Genomic DNA, 26,766 nt, shown 5'->3' on the forward strand with positions numbered 1-26,766 from the left:
CTCATTTTCGCGCCGGTATGGCGCACTTGTTTTTGAGGACAGCATGGCATGCAGCTGCATGTGTGTGGAGCTCTGATACATAGAAAAGTCTTTCTGAAGGCATCATTTGGTATCGTATTCCCCTTTGGGCTTGGTTGGGTCTCAGCAAAGCAGATTCCAGGGACTGTAAAGGGGTTAAATATAAAAACGGCTCCGGTTCCGTTATTTTAAGGGTTAAAGCTTCCAAATTTGGTGTTCAATACTTTTAAGGCTTTAAGACACTGTGGTGAAATTTTGGTGAATTTTGAACAATTCCTTCATACTTTTTCGCAATTGCAGTAATAAAGTGTGTTTAGTTTAAAATTTAAAGTGACAGTAACGGTTTTATTTTAAAACGTTTTTTGTGCTTTGTTATCAAGTTTATGCCTGTTTAACATGTCTGAACTACCTGATAGATTGTGTTCTGACTGTGGGGAAACCAAGGTTCCTTCTCATTTTACTATATGTATTTTATGTCATAAAAAAAATTTTAGTAAAAATGATGCCCAAGATGATTCCTCAAGTGAGGGGAGTAAGCATGGTACTGCATCATCCCCTCCTTCGTCTACACCAGTCTTGCCCATACAGGAGGCCCCTAGTACATCTAGTGCGCCAATACTCCTTACTATGCAACATTTAACGGCTGTAATGGATAATTCTATCAAAAACATTTTAGCCTATATGCCCACTTATCAGTGAAAGCGCGACTGCTCTGTTTTAGAAAATTCTGTAGAGCATGAGAACGCTGAGGATATGGTTTCTGAAGGGCCCCTACACCAGTCTGAGGGGGCCAGGGAGGTTTTGTCTGAGGGAGAAATTTCAGATTCAGGAAACATTTCTCAACAAGCTGAACCTGATGTGATTACTTTTAAATTTAAGTTGGAACATCTCCGCGCTCTGCTTAAGGAGGTGTTATCCAATTTGGATGATTGTGATTATCTGGTCATTCCAGAACCACTATGTAAAATGGAAAAGTTCTTAGAGGCCCCGGGGCCCCCCGAAGCTTTTCCTATATCCTAGCGGGTGGCGTACATTGTTAGTAAAGAATGGGACAGGCCCGGTATACCTTTAGTACCTCCCCCCATATTTATAAAATTGTTTTCCTATAGTCGACCCCAGAAAGGACTGATGGCAGACAGTCCCCAAGGTCGAGGGGGCGGTTTCTACTCTACACAAGCGCGCCACTATACCCATAGAAGATAGTTGTGCTTTCCAAGATCCTATGGATAAAAAATTAGAAGGTCTGCTAAAGATGTTTGTTCAGCAAGGTTCCCTTCTACAACCAATTGCATGCATTGTCCCTGTCACTGCAGCCGCGTGTTTCTAGTTTGATGAGCTAGGAAAGGCGATTATTAGTAATTCTTCTTCTTATGAGGAGATTATGGACAGAATTCGTGCTTTTAAATTGGCTAATTCTTTCACCCTAGACGCCACCTTGCAATTGGCTAGGTTAGCGGCGAAAAAATTCTGGGTTTGCTATTGTGGCGCAGAGCGCTTTGGTTAAAATCTTGGGCAGCGGATGCGTCTTCCAAGAACAAATTGCTTGACATTCCTTTCAAGGGGAAAACACCCTTTGGCCCTGACTTGAAAGAGATTATCTCTGATATCACTGGGGGCAAGGGCCACGCCCTTCCTCAGGATAGGTCTTTTCAAGACCAAAAATAAACCTAAGTTTCGTCCCTTTCGCAGAAATGGATCAGCCCCAAGGGCTACGTCCTCTAAGCAGGAAGGTAATACTTCTCAAGCCAATCCAGCCTGGAGACTTATGCATGGCTGGAACAAAGGAAAGCAGGCCAGGAAACCTGCCACTGCTACCAAGACAGCATGAAATGCGGGCCCCCGATCCGGGACCGGATCTGGTGGGGGGCAGACTCTCTCTCTTCGCTCAGGCTGGGGCAAGAGATGTTCTGGATCCTTGGGGGCTAGAAATAGTCTCCCAAGGTTATTCTCTGGAGTTCAAGGGGCTTCCTCCAAGGGGGAGGTTCCACAGGTCTCAGTTGTCTTCAGACCACATAAGAAGACAGGCATTCTTGCATTGGGTAGAAGACCTGCTAAGAATGAGAGTGATTCATCCTGTTCCATTAGGAGAACAAGGGATGGGGTTCTACTCCAATCTGTTCATAGTTCCCAAAAAAGAGGGAACGTTCAGACCAATCTTAGATCTCAAGATCTTAAACAAGTTTCTCAAGGTTCCATCGTTCAAGATGGAAACCATTCGAACTATTCTTCCTTCCATCCAGGAAGGTCAATTCATGACCACAGTGGATTTAAAGGATGCGTATCTACATATTCCTATCCACAAGGAACATCATCGGTTCCTAAGGTTCGCATTCCTGGACAAGCATTACCAGTTTGTGGCGCTTCCTTTCGGATTAGCCACTGCTCCAAGGATTTTCACAAAGGTACTAGGGTCCCTTCTAGCTGTGCTAAGACCAAGGGGCATTGCTGTAGTACCTTACTTGGACGACATTCTGATTCAAGCGTCGTCCCTTCCTCAAGCAAAGGCTCACACGGACATTGTCCTGGCCTTTCTCAGATCTCACGGTTGGAAAGTGAACGTGGAAAAGAGTTCTCTATCTCCGTCAACAAGGGTTCCCTTCTTGGGAACAATAATAGACTCCTTAGAAATGAGGTTTTTTCTGACAGAGGCCAGAAAAACAAAACTTCTAGACTCTTGTCGGATACTTCATTCCGTTCCTCTTCCTTCCATAGCGCAGTGCATGGAAGTGATAGGTTTGATGGTAGCGGCAATGGACATAGTTCCTTTTGTGCGCATTCATCTAAGACCATTACAACTGTTCATGCTCAGTCTGTGGAATGGGGACTATTCAGACTTGTCTCCGAAGATACAAGTAAATTAGAGGACCAGAGACTCATTCCGTTGGTGGCTGTCCCTGGACAACCTGTCACAAGGGATGACCTTCCGCAGACCAGAGTGGGTCATTGTCACGACCGACGCCAGTCTGATGGGCTGGGGTGCGGTCTGGGAATCCCTGAAAGCTCAGGGTCTTTGGTCTCGGGTAGAATCTCTTCTACCGATAAATATTCTGGAACTGAGAGCGATATTCAATGCTCTCAAAGCTTGGCCTCAGCTAGCGAGGGCCAAGTTCATACATCAACCATCAGGGGGGAACAAGGAGTTCCCTAGCGATGGAAGAAGTGACCAAAATCATTCTATGGGCGGAGTCTCACTCCTGCCACCTGTCTGCTATCCACATCCCAGGAGTGGAAAATTGGGAAGCGGATTTTCTGAGTCGTCAGACATTGCATCCGGGGGAGTGGGAACTCCATCCGGAAATCTTTGCCCAAGTCACTCAACCGTGGGGCATTCCAGACATGGATCTGATGGCCTCTCGTCAGAACTTCAGAGTTCCTTACTACGGGTACAGATCCAGGGATCCCAAGGCGGCTCTAGTGGATGCACTAGTAGCACCTTGGACCTTCAAACTAGCTTATGTGTTCCCGCCGTTTCCTCTCATCCCCAGGCTGGTAGCCAGGATCAATCAGGTGAGGGCGTCGGTGATTTTGATAGCTCCTGCGTGGCCACGCAGGACTTGGTATGCAGATCTGGTGAATATGTCATCGGCTCCACCATGGAAGCTACCTTTGAGACGAGACCTTCTTGTTCTAGGTCCGTTCGACCCACTCCAGCTGACTGCTTGGAGATTGAACGCTTGATCTTATCAAAGCGAGGGTTCTCAGATTCTGTTATTAATACTCTTGTTCAGGCCTGAAAGCCTGTAACCAGAAAAATTACCACATAATTTGGTATATCTGTTGGTGTGACTCTGCAGGATTCCCTTGGGACAAGGTTAAGATTCCTAAGAGTCTATCCTTCCTTCGAGAAGGATTGGAAAAAGGATTATCTGCAAGTTCCTTGATGGGACAGATTTCTGCCTTGTCTGGGTTACTTCACAAAAAGCTGGCAGCTGTGCCAGATGTTCTAGCCTTTGTTCAGGCTCTGGTTAGAATCAAGCCTGTTTACAAAATTTTGACTCCTCCTTGGAGTCTCAACCTAGTTCTTTCAGTTCCTTAGGGGGTTCCGTTTGAACCCTTACATTCCGTTGATATTAAGTTATTATCTTGGAAAGTTTTGTTTTTGGTTGCAATTTCTTCTGCTAGAAGAGTTTCAGAATTATCTGCTCTGCAGTGTTCTTCTCCTTATCTGGTGTTCCATGCAGATAAGGTGGTTTTGCGTACTAAACCTGGTTTTCTTCCAAAAGTTGTTTCTAACAAAAACATTGACCAGGAGATAGTTGTGCCTTCTTTGTGTCCTAATCCAGTTTCAAAGAAGGAACGTTTGTTGCACAACTTGGATGTAGTTCGTGCTCTCAAATTTTACTTAGCAGCTACTAAGGATTTCAGACAAACTTTGTCTTTGTTTGTTGTTTATTCTGGTAAACGGAGAGGTCAAAAAGCAACTTCTACCTCTCTCTCCTTCTGGATTAAAAGCATTATCCGATTGGCTTAGGAGACTGCCGGACGGCAGCCTCCTGAAAGAATCACAGCTCACTCCACTAGGGCTGTGGCTTCCACATGGGCCTTCAAGAACGAGGCTTCTGTTGATCAGATATGTAAGGCAGCGACTTGGTCTTCACTGCACACTTTTTCTAAATTTTACAAATTTGATACTTTTGCTTCTTCTGAGGCTATTTTTGGGAGAAAGGTTTTGCAAGCCGTGGTGCCTTCCATTTAGGTGACCTGATTTGCTCCCTCCCTTCATCCGTGTCCTAAAGCTTTGGTATTGGTTCCCACAAGTAAGGATGACGCCGTGGACCGGACACACCTATGTTGGAGAAAACAGAATTTATGTTTACCTGATAAATTACTTTCTCCAACGGTGTGTCCGGTCCACGGCCCGCCCTGGTTTTTTTAATCAGGTCTGATAATTTATTTTCTTTAACTACAGTCACCACGGTAACATATGGTTTCTCCTATGCAAATATTCCTCCTTAACGTCGGTCGAATGACTGGGGTAGGCGGAGCCTAGGAGGGATCATGTGACCAGCTTTGCTGGGCTCTTTGCCATTTCCTGTTGGGGAGGAGAATATCCCACAAGTAAGGATGACGCCGTGGACCGGACACACCGTTGGAGAAAGTAATTTATCAGGTAAACATAAATTCTGTTTTTTATTGCTTTTTCTGAGATGCACAGAGGTGCCAGCCATTTCTCATGCATTCACCTGCCACTACTTAAACAGCTTTCAACTAACCTTAACCATTTGCCAAATCACCCCATTTGCATCACACAGAATAAGCCATAGCTGGCTATTTCCTTTCTTCTATCCAATGAATATGTACATGCATATATACTGTGTGTTTATATACATGGGTTTGCACACATTTTCACTTTTATGCCTTTCATTTTGTGATGTGATATATAAAAAATAAGTCAGGAGTGTTATGGACATTTTAAAGGTATTACAAGAGTGCTTCAAAGGGCTATTATAGGGTGGGGGGAGAATCATACTTTTTAGAGCATGTAACTTTATCATTATTGATCATGCAAATCTATGTGTTTAACCCCCGCAAAGTTAGTTTTAAATGTTGGCATTTTTGAAAGGAGATCTAATATACAGCCAGATTATGAGTTTTGCGTTATGGCTGGCTCGCTAATAACTTGCAAGTTATTTCCACCGCTCACCTTTAATAGCGATTCTATTACAGATTTGCAAAAAAATGGCTTGTGCGGGCGATATGGTTGCGTTGAGCTCCATACCGCACCCAAATACAAGCAGTGTTTTGACATGCTCATGCACGATTTCCCCATAGACATCAATGGGGAGAGCTGGCTAAAAAAAAGCCTAACACCTGCAATCGCGGAGTGTAAAGCTCCGTAACGTTGCCCCATAGATGTCTATGGGGAAAAAATGTATGTTTAAACCTAGCAACCTAACATAAACCCGAGTCTAAACACCCCTAATCTGCCGCCCCCGACATCGCCGACACGTACATTACACTTATTAACCCCTAATCTGCCGCCCCCAAAGTCGCCGCCACCAACCAACACTTATTAACCGCTAATCTGCCGCCCCCACCGTCGCCGCCACCAACATAAATTTATTAACCCCTAATCTGCCGCCCCCAATGTCGCTGCCGCCACTATACTAAAGTTATTAACCCCTAAACCTCTGGCCTCCCACATCACTAAATATCAAGGGTTAGACTAAGCGCTACGGGAGTGCCCCCTAGCTTTATACAAAGGCCTCCTAGTCGGCCCAAAAGAGAAATATGAAAATTGAGTAGAGGTATAAAGCGCCTAAAAAAGGCTGGGGTTATAGACGAACCATAAACTCTGATCAAATATGAGGAGATCCTAAGACCACTAAAAATGTATAAACAATGGTTCTAGTGATATCTATTAAATATATTTGATTTAATACAACAAATAATAGAATGCAATTAAACAATGATTGTACATATATATAAACAATGGGAATTCCCAAAAACAAATGTATGTAGTTAAAAATACAGTTTAAAAATACAGTTGAAAATTAGGTGTGAATGATTAAATACATATAGGATCCATAATGTTATAAAAAAATGTTATAAAAATAGTCTCTCCAAATGATGTCCAATAAACGGAATGTCCAGCAGGATTAGTGTCCAAAATGTGAATATCCAAACTTCAATAATTGCAATTCCTAAATCCAGAGAAGGGTGCTAAATTATAGATGCTGGTGCAACAATAAACTGGTGTGTTGAAGTGAAAAAATGTGAAGCAAATCCAAAAAAATATATAACAAATCCAAAAAATATATAATAAAGGTGGATGTGAAAAATTAAAGAATGAAAAAATATAAAAAATATATATGAAAAAATATATAAAAATTAAGAAAAATGAAGAAAAATTGAGAAAAATTTAAAAACAGTGTTGATTATAAAAAGTGATGGTAAAGAATCCTCCAAGTGTGATCCTAGTAGTGTTCAGTGTCTTTTAAAGTTGAAATAAATGTTGAATGTCCTATAAAAAATTAAAACAACATAGTGTAGAACGTACAAATGAAAGTATAATTATTGGAAATGTGCGTACCCAATGTCAACGCGTTTCGGCCTCTGCAAGGCCTTTTTCTACCTTAAAAAATACTAAGTCCCCCTCTAACAGTAAAACCCCCCACCCAAAACCCCCCCAAAAAATACTAACACTAAAAAATCCTAAACTATCCATTGCCCCTAAAAAATAAAAAAAAATCCTAACTCTAACCCCCAAATAGGTACTCACCGTTCCTGAAGTCCGACGGAGAAGGTCCTCTTCCAAGCTGTGACGTCTTCTTCCATTGTAGCGACGTCTTCTATCTTCATCCAGGACCAAGCCGATGCGGAGATGAGCGCGGAACAGAAGACTGGCGACCGTGGAGCCATCGAGCGTGGAGATCCTCTTTACGATCACCGCCGCACACTGAGGATTGAATTCAAGGTACATGTTTAAATATAGGGTACCTTGCATTCCTATTGGCTGATTTGATTCTTCAAATTAAAATCAGCCAATAGGATGAGAGCTACTGAAATCCTATTGCCTGTTCAAATCAGTCAATAGGATTTCAGTAGCTCTCATCCTATTGGCTGATTTGAATTTGAAGATTCAAATCAGCCAATAGTAATGCAAGGTACGCCATATTTAAATGCGTACCTTGAATTCAATCCTCAGTGTGCGGTTGTGATCGTACAAAGAGGATCTCCACGCTTAATGGCTCTGCGGTCACTTTATTTAATTTGAGTAGTTTGGCTTGCTCCACTACCATTCTTATAAAACAATAAGAGAAACTGAGTCTAACATTGAGACAAAAACTAAGGACTAGATCCTATACTACCCACTGCTAAAGGGACATGAAACTGCTGGGTACAACTACAATACAATGGTAACTGCTAACCATGCTATTGTTTTAACTCTTGTGCCTGCAGCTGTATTCAAAGTAATTTTCCTATTTTAACTGTTTACAAGTATCAGTTAGTGAAGCTTTACATCTTCACACTGGGCGCGTGCAATCTTGGAGCTTATATTTGTTATGTAACCTTTAAACTTTACAAAAGAAGTAACACTTCTGCTCTCTATTATGTGAGCTAAACAGAAGTGCCAAGTACAGCTGTCAAAAAGCCAGTAACAAACCCGCGAGCTCATGGTAGCAATAACCAGATACTTGTAATGGCTGGTTATTTATCGTGAACCCGTAAATTTGCGATAAATTATCCCTCCACTTGTAATCTAGCCCATAATTGGGTAATATTTCCTATATGATTGAAAACCAACTTGATATGATATATAATGAGGGCATCACCCACTCTGCTGATCCTCACATATTGTCTTACTGAAAATGAAAAAAGTAAAATAGTCTGCAACCCACTTCTTCAAATTAACCCTGTCATATCCCACCTTTGTTGCGCTAGGTTCTCATGCCGTGTTTCACAGCATGAGAACGAGGCTCCTGTAGCCTTTGGAAGCTCACGCTCATGAGTGCAAAGCTTCCCTGCAATGTGAACGCGAGGTCGCGTTCGCATTGTGGCTAACTTGTAACACCAGCGCACATTTAGTATAGTATTACTAAGTGTATTACTAAGTGTACTTACAGCTAGTTAGTCTAGGTGCACGTCTTAAGTAACAGTTTTACAGGAGCTCCAAGCTCCCAATGTAAATAGCTTCTGGGTCTTGCTTTTGTTTTGCACTTTATACAAACATGCAAAGCCATCACATTTTGTTGATACAGAGAACAATATACAGGTTTTACATCCCCTCTGCTTTCACCCCCCCCCCCCCCCCCCAGTAATAAAGTTTCTAAAAGCTTGAGTGCAATATATTCCTACCCCTCGTGCAGTGGATCTGGCAGCATTCACTAATGAATATCACTGTAATGACTTGGCTTCATTATCCAGCGCACATGTTCTTTTTCCTTTTTGTCTGTTCTTCAATGCCTGCCCATTGACTCCTACATCTTGGCAGAGCTGAAACTCTGTCCTGCTGTTTAGAATGCTGTAATCCTGGATTCAACAAACAAAGGTCAGTTCAGTGTTTGTGTCTATTTTTTTTTTTTTTTAAACAACATATTAATTAAAAAAATAATCATCTTTTTTATTTCATCTGAACAGGTTATTGTTAGATTAACCACTTCCTGCCCAGTGTATTTAAAGGACCATTATAGTTTAAAATAAAATGGGGAAAAAAATGACATGCTCTAATTTGTTAGAGCATGTAATTTAAAACCCTGTAATTGTATGTTTCACATATAGTTAAAGTACCGCTAGGCAGCCGCAGAGTACTGCTATTACCAAACAGCAGCATTAGTCACATCACCCAGCTGTGTAACAAGGGCTGCTGACTGGGTCATTGTCACTTTCTGCTTCTTTGCATTTGTTCAACACATAGCATTATAGGGTTACTTATTTTAAATTGACATGTGCAAATGAAATAGAGCATGCCATTTCTTTACTATAATGCCCTTTAACCATTTTGATATATTGCTCACCCAGCACGCTCCAGTACCGTCCCCACAAAACAATACAGGCAAATCAGTCAGTCATTGGCTTCAGCTAGTCATTGTTCTAGAATTTAGTAGTAGCTAAACAAAAATAAATAATATACAGTATATATATATATATATATATATATATATATATATATATATATATATATATATTTTCTTTTAAACATCTGTAAGTATGCAGTGTGTGTGTGGGGGTGAGGTTGGCCTATCATGGAGAGAGAAATTAAGTACAATTACCTTCTATCGGAGCCGTTATGACACAATTATGAAATTATCCTATAAACCCAGGCCATATATCCCTGTTCCCCCTTACAGTTACTCCTAAATGGTTGTTCCAATCCTCTTGAGCGCAAATATCCCCAACCACAACTTTCTCCAACTACCCTGAATGGTTAACCAGTTTCCCTAGCTAATTATCGCTAACAATGTCATCCCTAATAACCCTCTAGCACCCCCTAGCACAAGTAACCATAACTGTGACCCACTTCATTTACCCCTTACTTTTCTTTTTCTTTAGTGCACTGAATTTTAGTAATGTAATATGCGGTCCCTCCCTTTATACTAAGGGGAAATTAAGTATTTATGGTGATAAAAGTATAATAAATGAAGATACATGTGATATGGAGATTCTCATTTTTTATTTACTTTTGTATTATAAAATAGAATGATAGTGTTTCTCAATCACATGAATTGCACCTTTAAAGATATATCATTATCTTTTTCTTTCCTACATTTGATATTTTTGTTCTAACCTATCTGTGCAGCCATTTTGTTTTGTGCACCTTTTGTTTTATATCTCACGTTTGCTTTTTCTTTCATCCATCTCTATTTGCTTCCTCTTTCTCATTATCTTCTATCTATCTTTCCTTCTCTTTAATGATCCTTCATTCTTACTCTCTATTTCTTCCCCCTCCTTCTCTTGCCCTTTCCTCTTGTCTACGGTTCTGTGGGCTTTGCTGAAATGATTGTTTCTCTTGGCTCTATACTAGAGGAATTCTGGCTCAGTTCCCTAGTGTTCATTACTCACCAGGGAGAAATGGCCCTGATGCACCAGAAACTTTATTAGAAACAGCTGTCCCTTGGGGCTGTCTCTTGAAGGACCAGTGCCAGTGAGATCTCTGTGATGAAAAGAAAGAGGAGAAAGAGAGGAGAAACACGAGTGCAGGATTTGAAAGAAAAGATAACCAGATAAGATACAAAAGTAGAGAGATATTTAGAGAAAAGAGGTAGGCAAGTAAGAAAAAAACCATACCGTGCAGCAGTGTTTTACAGCTATATACAGTATATATATGGAGTTTCTACTAGATGTCCTTTATGTGCTACCCATTAAGAGCCAGATTACGAGTGTATCGATATCATTTGTGTGTTAGTGATATCGGATTTTCTCAAGTTAAATTGTGATTCATTATGATGAATAATCAACGCAACCTCAGAGCTTTGGTTAACTGTTTCGCAAAAGAAAAAAGGGTCACAAAACACATCAAAATACATTACAAAGTTCAGTTAAACTCATAATAACATATCTAATAAAAATTATTTAAAAAAAATATTGCACACAAAAGCTATAAATGTTCAAAGATATGAGATCTCAGGTGTTAGAAAAATAAAGGGCTGCAAGGGCTTTAACATGAGATACATACATATATATGTCTAAATATGTAAATGTATATATATATATATGTGTGTCTGTATATGTATACATATGTATTTATATCTGTATATATGTATTTACAGGCATACAGTATATATACATATAAACACATATATATATATATATATATATATATGTGTGTGTCTGTATATGTATACATATGTATTTATATCTGTATATATGTATTTACAGGCATACAGTATATATACATATATATATATATATATATATATATATATATATATATATATATGTGTGTGTGTGTGTGTGTGCATTGGAGCCCTTTGCTGTCAAGTAGATGAAAACATGTCAAATCATATTTATGCAATATTCATATTTAATTCATTTTTATGTATTTACTGTAAATATTTCACATTCCAATGTTCTGCACATAGGGAAATATGTTCAATGTATTTCTAATTAGATATTCATATATATATATATATATATATATATATATATATATATATATATATATATATATATATATATACCTATATATTGATATATAGGTATAGATATATATTTACCAAATTACCATCAGATATATGTAGAAATATGTATTTATTAATAAATAGAACATATTCTTCTATGTTAGCGCACTTGAGAATATAGGGGACTAGGTTATCGTGCGTGCAATATTCTAAACAGCTTTTTGTGAGCGATAAAGTTTTACTTTCAATCCAGCAATATGAGTGACACGCGCAAAAAGTTTACCTCTAGCCCTCCACTTGTAATCTAGCCCTAAGAGTTTATTTATTCTTATGTAGTAGTTTTTACACTTTGTAAGACATTAGATAGCAACACTTTGTCTTTGGGATATGTTATCACATTTAGGGCTAGATCTTTTTGCGTGGGTCGGGTAGCGCACATATGACAAGTTGAAAGTAAAAAGTATTCACTCACATGCTAACATGATGCTTTCAAAAAGCCTAACTGCGAATATGGCGACCACGTTAACATATTCCCCCGTTGACTTCAATGGAGCGTGAAAAAGTGGAAAAAAACAACCTAACAACCTTACCCGGTCGCGTTTACTCAAGAGCGCTAACCTGACATGAAATATTAATATTTCCCTTTCCAGTGTTCTTCACATAGCAGGATATGTTTTAGCTATTCTTAAATACATATTTCTATATATATACTGTATATAGATCAGATTTTTTTGGTAAAATATATATATAGGAACATCTATTTAAAAATACTTAGAATATATTCTTCTATGTAAAGAACATTGAAATGTGAAATATTTAATACATAAATACATATGTATACACACACACACACATATATATATATATATATATATATATACACACATATATATATTTAGACATGTATATATAGGTTAAAGCCCTTTGCATGCCTTTTTTTTCACCTGAGCCCTCATATCTTTGTGCCTTTTTAATTTTTTTATAAACTTTTTTTTAAAATAATTTTTAACAGACAGTGTGATTATGAGTGTAACTGTACTTTTAAATATTTTTATGTGTTTTGTGCAACTTTTTTGTCATGCGTTACAGTTAACCAGAGCTCTGAAGTTGTGATATCCCGACGTGTGTTAAATTTAATTGTGCTTGAGTGAACTCGTTTACTTTCAACTTGTAAGAGGCAGACTAGTTTAAATGCGCACAAACATCCGCAACTCATAAACTAGCCCTTATCAAGATACATTTTCTGATAATAATTAAAGGGTTAAACTGATAAATCATTTACAATCGGAGATAAACAAAACTTATTGGACAAATGATGAGCAACTATTAAGATAATTTCTTCAACTGGAACTCGTTATTTATTTAAAAAAAAAAATCACAATATGTAATGTTAGCTGTTTAATTATTACATACTCAAATTAGTTCTTTTTGAAATGCATAGTAGTGATTTTTTTATATTTGATTAAAATGATTTTTATAACGTAGCTGGATTTGCAAACAATGTTTCTCTTAAAATTTATGATTGTTTTTGTAATAACTGAGCATGCATATGAGCCTCTGTCGATATCTATGTAGGCCATGTGCATTCATTTCTTTATTCTACTCTTATCTTAAACCTAACTCATCTTTTAAACTTTTCAAGCAAGTGCACCCATACTAAAGAAGGAGTCCTTATTACAAATTGCCTCCAAACTATGGGAAAGACTAAAATTGCCTTTCACACTTTTTTTCCAATTGTTTACTTGACTCTTACCAATTATACTTCCTCCCTAAACACTCAAAACAATTGTTCCTCACATAATTATACTTCCTATCAAAACACAACAACAGCATTAACAAAGGTAACTTACTTACTCTAAATGCAAAGAGCCAAACTCATGACTCTTTTGGTAAACCAAGATACACCCTTTATCCTACCTATCCAGCCACACAACCTCTAATCCCAAGGCTCAGTCTACATTTACATCTCTCTTAGAGTAAGTTCATTTGACTTCCAGTACGACCTTTATGCTGATGACACCCAAACCGTTCTGTCTTTTCCAGACATGACAAGCTGCTTACTCAGCCAACAACTTGATCATACTCACACTGATATTATTTAGTGATAGCCCACCTTATGCAGGTCACTAAGTAATAGTGACTTCTAATGGCTATGACCAGTCACCAGGGAGTTTCAGACCCAAACTAATACTTCACAGGTTATCAATGTACTACAACACTATAACCCTAACCTTGAACATTCCCCATTTATATCAATGGTAATTGCCTTTCTACCAGCCCTCCAAATTTTAACTAATGTCACAAGGAAATCAGTTAAGGCCTTTAGATCGTTTCTATGTGAGTCTGTCTAGGAGTTCACTTAAACATCCACATTTGTGATCGAGCCCAAGATTTTGGACAACTCTTTTCTTTTTCATCAGAAACTGGCTCTATACCATCATTTTAATCAAGGCAGAGAAAAGTCTAAGCAACTGAATATAGTAATCTCTTTTCTTAAGTGACCCCCCCCTTAAAACACATCTGTTAATTATAATAAAATAGCTGGCGTAGGGAGGTAGATCTATTTATGGCTGTCATTTCTATGAGGGGGTTTAGAGCTTAGTGCTCTGTCCTCAAAGTCCCTTTCCCTTTTACTATAGCATTTCTACCTCAAACAGCAATCAATAGGAATATTAATCAGGTAGTTTTTATTTCTTCTTTCTGTCAAAACTCTAAAAATAGTAAGAAAGCTTTTAATCCTTCCATTGTAAGCATTACATAATCTTTCTGTAAATTAGATGCATTGTTTGATCTCTTCTCTTTCCTGAGAAAGGGTGAAAAAGCTTCAAAAGCTACTATAGTCTAATGGATAATAATGACTATTCAGCAAATGTGTTGTTCAAAAATACCATCCTTTTAAGATTACAGCTTATTGCACTAGAGCAGTGGGTACCTCATGAGCATGCAAGGCTGAGTGTTCAACATAGCTGCTATGTAAAGTAACCGTTTGGCCTGTCTTGAACATGATTTCTCAGTTTTATATAAAAAAAAAATATGTTAGTTAATCCCTTCTAAGGAAGACTGGTTTTACAAAGCACAATTACAGTTGTTTTCCTGCCCCAATTGTATTCTTGCAGGTTAATTTTTCTATGATAATCTTTGTACTGTTACAAATAGTGAGAGTTCTATTGATTCATAAAGATCACATTAAGTGACAGCACATGGAACTTTATTTTTTTAGACATATTATAATGCATGTGTCTATTACGTTTGCATACAATACAGGCTATTCTTTGACTGAGTCACAAGGTAGATAATGGAGTGTGAGGGTCAGAGCCATTCTGAATTAACCAAAGATAACATAAGAAAATTTAATGTAAGAAAAATAATGGGCACATCGAATTAGTTGTGTGCTGCAAGAGTATTTACAAACTAAAAAAAGCAACAGGGGTTCAGGCAATTTCTTCAAAACAAATTATGTGGTCCTATATTTTTTTTACTTAGTCTCTGAAGCTCTCTGCTTAGTTGAGTTTATCTAAAAGTGTCCATCAGTTCTACAACTACAAGGTCCTTCTTTTATATCATAGGCCTGTCACCATTCCCTGGGACCTTTTGGTTCAGCCCCCTGTTTTAAAGAATTGAGGTCTGCTAAAATGTGATGATTGTATTCTATGTTTTTGACCTTTAGAGTATTTGATCCTTAGTCTTGCATATTAGGTTAGTTAATCATTCTTCAACTATAATAAATATACTGAAATACAATAAATGTAATACCTTTATTTGATCTTTACCATTGTCTTGGAGGTCTATGTTGCACTGAGCATTCCCTTTTCACAGTAAAGAGATACAACTACAGGTGGCCCTCGGTTTACAACGGTTCAATTTGCACCGTTTCAGAATAACAACCTTTTTTTTCAGTCATGTGACTGCTATTGAAAAGCATTGAGAAGCGGTGCTTTAATTAAAATAGCCAGTAGGTGGAGCTGTCCGCTTGTGTTGCAGCAAAGATATGCAAGCCAAGAAAGCTGAAATTAATCAGTTTAACCAGACCTGAGCTATCAAGCAGCTTGCAAAGGAACAAGATCTTCCTGTCTATAAATCAGTCCAGATTGGAATGCATAGAAAGAACTGTTTCCAGAAAAATGCAAGTAAAGTCTGTGTTGTGTGATTATTTTATTAGGTTTATAATGCTGTTAAGCAAATGTTTTTGTTCATTTAACTTAGTTTAATTATATATTCTGTGTTGTGTGATTATTTTATTAGGTTTATAATGCTGTTTAGCATTTAAAGTCTTCATTTCAAAGCTTTAAAAATAATGTATTCGGTGTTACTTATGCCAATTTTGAGAGGGGCCTGGAATCTAACTCCCTCACTTCCCATTGACTTACATTATAAACTGGGTTTCAATTTACAACGGTTTCAATTTACAACCATTCCTTCTGGAACCTAACCCCAGCATAAACTGAGGGCTACATGTATATACAAATATTTATGTCAAAATAAGTAAAACTGTTTCTGTTCCAAAATAGGTGACCTCATTTTATTTTCTATAACCAATTAGCCTAACAATTAGATATTTATTACTATTATTATCATTTATATAGTGCCACAAAATTATGTAGCACTAAAATGTGCTCTTGGTAACCCATGCCAAGCAGCACGGTGACCTAGAATTCTATCCCAAAAAGGGGGGTTAAGAACCATGTAGAAATACAAAACAATTTGTTTGTTTTTTCATACTGTTCAGGATGCCAGTCCAGCTGATCATTCTGTGGCCTGATAAGCTGTTTTCAAACCTATTACAATAAGTCTATTAACACTTTTCTATGCTAGTTTCTAGATCGGTCCTGAAGTGAATATCACACTCTAGCACACTGAATATATTCCAGAACGTGACCCCCAGAGACAACTGTTACACTTGGAGTAATAGGATGAGTAAACAAGCAAAAACTCACGTGCTGAAGAGCTGGTGATAACAGGCTGATCAGGTAGATAAGGGTCAGATAGACCAGACGGTAATCACAAGACAATCTAACTATAGCAGGCAGGTTAGACAGGCAGAGGCCAGAGTCCAGGCAGGATTAGGAACTGGCAGGTAATAAGAGTTTCTCCAATAGTTAAAACAGGCAGGTTGGGCAGAGTAGTTATTCACAGACAGAGTGGATATCTCAAATAAGCAGTTCAAGCAGGCAGAGGTTACTCACAGGTTTAGGCTGTTCAGACAGGCAGAGGTTAAACACAGGTTTAGGCAGTTCATGCAGGCAGAGGTTACTCAGGTTTAGGCAGTTCAGGCAGGCAGAGGTTAAACACAGGTTTAGGCAGTTCATGCTGGCAGAGATTACTCAGGTTTAGGCAGTTAAGGCAGGCAGAGGTTAAACACAGGTTTAGGAGGTTAATGCTGGCAGAGATTACTCAGGTTTAGGCAGTTCAGGCAGGCAGAGGTTAAACACAGGTCTAGGCTGTTCAGACAGGCAGAGGTTAAACACAGGTTTAGGCAGTTCAGGCAGGCAGAGGTTACTCAGGTTTAGGCAGTTCATGCAGGCAGAGGTTACTCAGGTTTAGGCAGTTCAGGCAGGCAGAGGTTAAACACAGGTTTAGGAGGTTAATGCTGGCAGAGATTACTCAGGTTTAGGCAGTTCAGGCAGGCAGAGGTTAAACACAGGTTTAGGCAGTTCAGGTAGGCAGAGGTTACTCACAGGTTCAGGCAGGCAGAGGTAAAGGAGCCACAGCAGTTGAAAATCAACAAACGGACGCCAAGGAACCAAAAGCCTGAGAGTAAATAGGCTGTGTGATGTCACTTAGTAGCCGGCGAGGACACCTCTAGGCAGCATGACGCTACTGACAGCCACACGGAGCAGCGCCTGACAATACTTAACATTGGGTTGCTTCAGTTAACCTGAAAAGTAAAAGCCATTAACAGAGTATTTTAAGGGTTCTTTAACTCTCATTTTTTATTAACACATCCAACCTCTTGAACATTGCTTTTCTTCAGCAACAATTGGCTAGGCGTACTCAAACACATAACCTTATCTATATAAAGCCATAAGTCATTAGCTTGAATGATAATTGAAATGTGCATTCGTGCATTTCAGTTTTAAATAGACACATATTTACAATATACTTGTATTTGCAAAAATGCTTCTAGTAAAAGCTTTATTCAGTGGCATATGCCCCATGCACCCTCATTTGATCACTTTGCCAGTTTAGAGACCATGGGGTAGATTTATCATAGTGCGACTGGACATGATACAATGTAGCGTATCATGTCCTCTGCACATCAATAAATGCCGACAGCATACGCTGTCAGCATTTATCATTGCACCAGCAGTTCTTGTGAACTGCTGGTGCAATGCCGCCCCCTGCAGATTCATGGTTGATTTCTGTCTGCGGCCTCAGAGCAGGGTGGACAAGTTATGGAGCAGCGGTCTTCAGAGTGTTGTTTTGTCTGCAAAGACTATATTTACAAATTATTTCACTCTTTGGACAGGTGTGGTGATTGAATGCTATTGCATGGGGCATGTGAGCATATCGGCATATGCTGCTTAAATAATAATAGCTTTTACGAAAAGCATTTTTGCTAAACGAAATATACTGCAAAAATGCTTGTAGTCAGTATTGAAATACATTTATTCTTATTTCAGTTTTGACTATTATGTCCTTTTAATATATTTCATTAAGATACATAACTAACAAAGAAATATTAAGAGTGGAGTTCGAGTCTATGGGGCCGATTTAACAAGGCCCGGACAGACAGGGTTAGTGTCCCTGAACTTGTCTACCGGGATCGTGTCTGCTTGTGCAATGCCACCCCCTGCTCATGCTAGCCCAATGGCGCACGAGTAGGGTCTGTCAATCACCCCGGGTGAAGGTGTGCAGGGTGATTTTAATCCGCTAGTAAAGAGCCGGCATAAAGGTTCGAAAGCAGCAGGATGAGCGCTGCTTCTTAACTATCAGCTGCAGGCTCAGTGACTGTTTAATTTTCTTTTTCTTTGTTGTGAGAGATTAATAAAAATACATTTTAAAAAATTATCAAAAATAAATAACTAAAATAAACACAGAAATCAATATAATAATAATATAAACAGGTTTACATCAGATTATATAACATAAAAAAGTGTCAGTAACCCCTGTTATACCTTATTGCTAGCATCTACTGCTCTTCATGTCAACTAGCAAATAGAAACAATGTAACCCTTATGTGACATCTGCAACCAAACTCTGTAACATAGCTTGTGGCTCACTTATGTCTAAATAAGTTGTGAATATAGCCCAACATCCCATCATATTGCAAGTGTCAATCAGTGCATATTAAATTACCCTCTCTCAGCAACCTTAGCACCTGCATGTAATTTACAGGTACTCACAGGAGCATAAGGGATGGAACATACACAAATAATATAGGACTTATTAACTCAGATATAATCAATGATGTTGGAGTTGAGAATGCTAAGAGAAAACAGTCTAATCTGTTAATACAAAAGACATATCTACAGCTGTGTTCAATGCCCACACATAGCCACCCAGGACCCTAAACCGCACCAAACACCCTGCTTACTCACACCAGGAACCCAATTCTCCCACATCCACTTATTTAGTCGATTTGACCTGCATAGTCCAACCAGCATCAGAACATCAACAATCTCCTTCCTTTTATACTCCTAAGCAAAGCAAAATGAGTGTAACCAAATCAAGCAAGGCAGCACAGGCATCTATCAATGGTTCCTTGTCCTTTAGAGGTCCATCACCCTCAAATGATTGGCTTAATTTCCATAGTCCTTTTGCACAAAGAATGTCTGGGAAATAGGAGAGTTTCCGCTTGCAGTCCATGCTGGAAATTAGATGACTGCACTTGGGGTAGACATGGACAAAAGCCAGATCCCAAGGTGGTGAAGTAGTGGGTCAGAAAAAAATATGAGAACAGAGTAACAGGCACAGATGAGTGAACACATCACTATAACAAAAATGATGTCCATTAATATTTCCAGCCAGGATTCTAATCCAAACCAATCCCATGGTTTTATTAGTTATATGTTAATTGAAGCAACAAAGATGGCATCACATGTTGGAAATGAAATATATATTCCCCAAAAAATTACTGATGTCTAGCTCCAATGACTTCATTGGTTTTTGTTTGCTTTGAAATGTGAGACAAATAGTTATCAGCCACAAAAATAAAATCTAGGCAATTGATAGTTGAAATACATTAAAATCTTTTAAAACAAATGACATAAAAGCAAAAAAAAAAATTAGGGGCCGTTTCAACTTTTAGAACAATGCATAGTAGTCCACTTTGAAATTAGAACACTTGTGACACCAAGCCATACTATTTTGGTGGAATTTGTTTAAGTTGAAACTACTCAATCGTTTTATATATATATATATATATATATATATATATATATATATATATATATATATATATATACTGTATATATATATATATATTGTGTGTGTGTATATATATATATATATATATATATATATATATATATATATATAAAAAAATTATTGTGCCATTAACGGTATAGAGTGAGTGTTATTTTTACCTTACATAATTATCTGTCAAAAGATCTTTTTATTTTATTTTAAGGGATATTGAACTATTTTAGTGATCTAATCAAAATTCTAATTAAAATCATATTTTTGTTCTCCAACTTGCAGCGGATCCCGTGGTGAGATTGGATGGGAACCCTCACTGCTGCTACTTTAACTTCAGCCCAAAGATAATGTTCACAAAGGTAGTGAAGGCCCAGTTGTGGGTATACCTGCAACCAGTGCAGCATACCTCTACCGTTTACCTGCAGATCTTGCGCCTGAAGCCAGTGACTGATGAGGGGAGTAGGCACATTCGTATTCGCTCCTTCAAGATAGACCTCAACTCTCGCACAGGTCATTGGCAGAGCATTGACTTTAAACACGTGCTTCAGAACTGGTTCAAGCAGCCCCACAACAATTGGGGAATTGAAATTAATGCCTTTGACCCCAATGGCAATGACCTAGCTGTTACTTCACTGGGACCAGGAGCAGAAGGACTGGTGAGTGATGGTATGATTGCGAACACATATGTATTTGTGTTTTCTGTGGACATTAGCAGTAATAGATCTATATTTACTATGAAGATACATTACTGTTCAGTAGAAAATATTGATTCAGTCTTTTTATTATAATGGAGCTGATTGACTGACATGTGGACAGAACATACTCTTTAAAGTAACATTGGAATTACCGGTATATGTTTCAGTATAAAGAAATATGTCTCTCTCTCTTTCTCTCTCTCCCTCTCCAAAACATTCTGTCATGAATTTGACCCATAGAAAATCACACACATAACTTATGTCAGGTTTGTTAATGCTTACATCAAACTAAATATTCTAGCTGTCCTTGCATCCCAACTATGAAATAAATTACCAGGACTCAAAGGCGTCTGCTAACAAAAATCCCTGATACTAGTAGTCACAGAGAGTCCTAGCACATTGAGAGTTGTACTTGTATTAGTACACATCCTAAAAAAAGTAAGATACCAGAAACAGCCACCAATCAACAAAAGCAGGACAGGTACAAATTCCCAAATCCAAAATTCCAAAACTCAAAGTTATTCTGAAATCCAAACTTTTTAATTAATATTGTTAAAAAAAAATGTATTCAGCCTGTAAATCACAATCTTCTCTGTCTGTGTCTTTGGTTTGGTTTTTGTGTTCTAAAATGCAAATAATAGTCTATATTTATTTTAAACAACAAATATTACCTTTCTGATTATAGTACTTTACTATCTCTCTGATGGTACTATGTATGAAATAGTATTAAACATGATATAAAACTACCTTTAGGTTACATGTATAAGCTGTACAATGATACGTAAATATTGTCTAAATGACATAAGATATTATTGTTTACACTTGGTCCCATCTCCTCTCCAAACTGTTCCATTTTACAGATGCAAATATTCCAAAATCCAAACTGTTATCAAATGTGCCCAGTCTCAGTGTGCCATCAAATCCCATATTAAGTTTCCCCAATAAAAATGGTTCTATTTTAAAAACAAAATATTAAACATATTTAGGATGGTCATGCAGCCCTGTAGATTGGGTAAATTATTGCATTATAAGCAGTAGTTTGCATAGCATTATGTATTTTGGACGCTAAGGGCTAGATTATGAGTGTAGCAGTAGTTACTTTTTGAGTGCGTTGGGTTGTGTGCATATTACAAATTGAAAGTAAAAAGTTTTTGCTCGTACGCTAACCCGAAGTGTGCAATAAGCCAAACTTAGAATATCACGACTGTATGCTTATGTGTATGTATGTCTGTAAACACATATATACACATATGAATACATAAATACATATGTACGCACATACATACATATATATATTTATATATATATATATATATATACTGAATATAAGAAAAAATCACTGCAAACACGGTAATCTTGCATCAAAGTTGAAGGGTTTATTTCATCCACTTAGGCATGAGCAGACAAACACCTGACATGTTTCGCATGGGTACTCCCACGCTTCATCAGAGGTATGTATGTATACATACATACATATACATAACTTTTTTATGCAATTTTTTTTAAAAATAATTTTTATTAGATAGTGTTATGATTGTAACTGTACTTTAAAATGTATTTTTGATGTGCTTTCTGCAACTTTTTTGTCGAGTGTAACATTTAACCAGAGCTCTGAAGTCGTGCTATCCTGACACACATTGAATTCAATTTCTCTCAAGAAAATACGTTTACTTTTAACTCGTAATACCACTCTACAATAAACAAATTTTGCTTGGACGCAGCAGTTAGTGAGCCACTCGTAATCTTGCCTTAAGTGTTTATGTAGATTTTGTTATCTACAAATGTTAACACCCATACATAGGGCTAGATTACAAGTGGCACGCTAACTGTTGCAGGCAAGCGATATAAGCTTTGATTGCGCAACGGAAATAGAGCGTGTATTACAAGTTGAAAGTAAACACAATCGCGATAGAGCACAATCGCATTCCACCCTTATTGGGTTAGAGAGACTGAAAACCTTAAAGGGTAGTCAGATAAAAAAAAAGTTGTACTAGACACAACATTAAAAAATGAATCATATAAATATAAAAAAAACTTATAAGGGTTCAAAGGTATATGGTATATGACAAGGTGGTTGCAAAGCGCTATATTGTATATATACATACATATACATGTCTAAAATATATGTTTATATGCGTGTACATACTGTTACATAATTTTGACTGTTATCATATCATAATTTATAATTATGTTTCATATATAAAATTATATTTTAATGTATAGAAATATATATTGAGGAAAATACATAATTAAAAAGGCATATAAATATATGAATATATAACACACTAACTCTCTTTCTCTCTAAATATATAAATATACACACACACACACTCACACATCTTTGGGTTTAGGTGGTGTTTCACATATTAAGTATTTATATTTTAGAGATTTAATATAGTTTGTTGGTTGTTAGCATGGTAAATAAATAAGGTTCTGTATAATGTAAATTATAGTGTGTCATTTATTTATGCACATTAGCATTTTTATACTGCCATTCCACTAGGATGTCATTTGTAACCTGTAAAGTATACTGTACATTTTTGAACCACGGCACAGCATTTTTCTCCAATGAGGTGACATTTTCACCTCTAGCTGTGCTAGGATGTCAGTTGACACGCACAGCTCTTGGTTTAGAGGTGAAAACGTCACCTCATTAAAGAGGAGCGCTGTGCCGTAGGCAGCCGGAGGCGCTGAGTGATGGGAAATCCTAGTGTTTTTTCTATACTTGGATTTACCATCACTTGAAGTGGATTGCTATTTAAAAAAATAAATAAAAATCTTGATATACTTTTTGTGCTCAAATTTTCTAGACCTGTTCTGTTTTCAGATTGAAGCAACTCACTTTGATCATTATAATGACTTCTCCGGGGGGGACTTCCGGGTGGCGGCCATGACAGGTCGCCCAAGCTCACTCTATGAATTTTAAGGTGGTATAGAGCTGCAATGTTTTCACTTGCTTTTTTTTTTATCCCAATGTAGGTTTTCTAAAATTTAAATAAAAAACATTAAAGCATTTGAAACACCCTCCTTATATGTTTAACAAAAGAAAACAGCATTTGTTTACATTTTAGAAATTTAGTGAGGAACCCCACAAAATCACCGGGGGGGGGGGGGCACTACATCTGATTTGAAATACTAATGCTAGGGCTAGGTGCAGTAGGCCCTAGCATGATGTCTATTTCGCCTCAAAGTTTTACCATATATAATAGGAAATCATTAAAACACGTTTGGTAGAAACAGAATATACAATTTTCAAACCATGAAAATGATAAATGTTAATGTTACTAACTATCTCCACATTAAACCCACCATCATGCAATGTGTGATGTTTTAGAACGTTAAGTCTAAACATTTATCCATATACTGATTGTCAAATGTAAGACAATGGGGCCCATTTATCAAGCTTCGAACGGAGTTTGTGGGCCAATGTTTCTGGCGAGTCTTCAGACTTGCCAGAAACACAAGTTATGAAGCAGCGGTCTAAAGACCGCTGCTCCATAACCCTGTCCGCTTGCTCTGAGCTGGCAGACAGGAATCACCGGAAATCAACCCGATCGAGTACGATCGGGTTGATTGACAGCTCCCTGCTGGCAGCCCATTGGCCGCGAGTCAGCAGGGGGCGGCGTTGCACCAGCAGCTCTTGTGAGCTGCTGGTGCAATGTTAAATGCGGAGAGCTTATTGCTCTCCACATTCAGCGAGGTCTTGCGGACCTTATCCACACTGTCGGATCAGGTCCGCAAGACCGTTAATAAATAGGCCCCAATATGTATCATATCAATAGCTAAACAATGGATTTTTGTTTACTCTCCTACATTTTTAAATAAATTACTACATTTTCAAATGCGTATTGCTTATACATATCTCAAGACAGCATCATCATCTTAGAAACATGGCTATAACACAAGTTGTTCTCAGACAGAAGGGAAAAAAATAATGTATCTTTACCTGATAAATTAATTTCTTTCATGCTGGTATGAGTCCGCGAGCCATTGCTCCTGGGATTCAACTCCTGGCCACTAGGAGAAGACAAAGAAACCCAACATTCCATAAGCTTTTAATCCCAGTCTAACGTATAGCCGAGAAAAATAGAGAAGTAGATAAGGAAAAAGCAGGGTAAGTGAAGTGCATACTAAAACTGACGCCAATTGGATAAATATATGAGGACGGGTCTCGTAGACTCTTACTACCATGAAAGAAATGAATTTATTGGGTAAGCATACATTTTGTTTTCTTTCATAAAGTGGTGAGAACCCATGACCCATTACTCATTGGATCTAACACCTAAGCTGTGAAGTCCGCTAGTAAATGGGTGGGAAAAAGTTGAGGCAGGCACCTATTTACCAGCTACTAAGACTGTAGGACTTTCCTGCCAAAACCTATCCCAAAAGATGTATATTAGCATTAAAATAAAAAAATGGCATTGCCAAATAAGGAACTTGCTGACTTTAAAATATGCAAAGGATTTTGAAATCTTCAACAGCAGAATCTTATGAAACTAGATCAGTTAGATTTTCACAAGAAAGTGAAGAGACTGTAATTACCACAGTGATGTCAAAGCTGTTGACAATCAAGGAACCCACTTGTAGAAAACAAGGCTTTTCTAAGGAAATAATTCACATTTCTTATCCATAGGGTACCTGAAAAATTAACTGTCCTCAAACGGAATAGTAATTTTCACGTCCACCTTGGAAAAGATTCCCCAAAGCTCTAAAATAAAAGCTGATAAAGGAAACATATTTAAAAACTCAGAAAACTGAGTAAAGTCAAGCCTTTGTGTGGCCTATTCCTAGAAAATAACACCTAGATTACGAGTTTTGCGGGTGTGTAACCGGGTGTGTAAATAATGCAAAAACATTTGCAGTATCGCTTTTTCCATAGCACTGCCATTACGAGTTACTGTGCGGTATGGTGCGTTAATGGGGAAAAAGTGTCAGAAAAAAACACCTGCAATCACGGAATGGCAAATCGCCGTAACGCAACCCCATTGATGTCTATGGGGAAAAGAAAGTTACGTTTAAACCTAACTCCCTAACATAAACCCCTAGTCTAAACACCCCTAATCCGCTGCTCCCCAACATCGTTGACACTAAATAAAGTGATTAACCCCTAAACCGCTGCCCCGACACTAAATAAAGTTATTAACCCTTAATCCGCCACTCCCCGACATCACTGTCACTAAATAAACCTATTAACCCCAAACCGACGGCCCCCCACATTGCAAAACACTAAATTGAACTATTAACCCCTACACCTAACACCCCCTAATTTTAAATGAAAAGTTACAATATAACTATCTTTAAATAAAGAAAAACTTACCTGTTTAGTTTATTAGTTATGATGTGGGGGGCTGGAGGTTTAGGGTTTAATACTTTATTATAGTGTTGGCGATGTGGGGGGCCAGTGGTTTAGGGGTTAATAGGTTTATTTTAGTGTCAGTAATTTGGGTGAGCAGCAGATTAGGGGTTATTAAGTTTAATATAGTATTTGCGGGATGGTGGCGGTTTAGGGGTTTATAGGTCATTTATGGGTGTTAGGGTACTTAGTAGCATTTTAGAAATGAGTTTTGTAAAACATTTTTGTTTTGCAAAATCCATAACTACTGGCCTTAGATCGCGGAATGGCTCGTGTCGGTATAGGCTGTAACGCAAGCATTTTAGCCAAACCGCACAACCTGTAATACAGCGCTATGGTAATTTTTTTAATGCGAAATGGAGGGTTGCGTTAAGGCTAAAATGCTTGCGGTATAGCTATACCGCCGAAAATTCTTAAATGGCCTCAGGAATAGAAAAAATTAACTCAAATTGCATGATAGATTTTTCTTCAGCTAGATTAGGGCATTGGACACATAAGATAAAGGCATCAACTGTCACATGAGCTGACATGGGTATTGAACCTGCATCTGCAGAATTTTAGACCTACGCTACAGATAGGCTTCTTACATATCTTGATCATGATTAAATTCCTGATTATCAGACAGCATCTCACGTACAGAAGACAAATCTGAGGAATTTTTTCCTAAACTAGACTGATCTATTCAAGAATCAGTAACCAGATAATTTAACTGTAGGAAGATTATCAGACAAAAATGATGCACTGACTTGGAGGAGGCTTAGCAATCCTAACTGCAGAAATA

The 26,766-nt window shown here is 37.9% G+C and overlaps 1 protein-coding gene across 1 annotated transcript in view; it reads left to right on the forward strand.

Moving 5' to 3' along the window:
• Window positions 1–26,766, forward strand: part of GDF11 (growth differentiation factor 11) — a 723,033-nt gene that overhangs the window by 636,066 nt on the left and 60,201 nt on the right. The window contains exon 2 of the mRNA XM_053708127.1: window positions 20,220–20,593. Within this exon, the coding sequence (XP_053564102.1) occupies window positions 20,220–20,593 (374 nt within the window). The remainder of the gene's footprint in view (window positions 1–20,219; window positions 20,594–26,766) is intronic.

Source organism: Bombina bombina, chromosome 3 (assembly GCF_027579735.1).
Source record: "Bombina bombina isolate aBomBom1 chromosome 3, aBomBom1.pri, whole genome shotgun sequence".
NCBI lineage: Eukaryota > Metazoa > Chordata > Amphibia > Anura > Bombinatoridae > Bombina > Bombina bombina.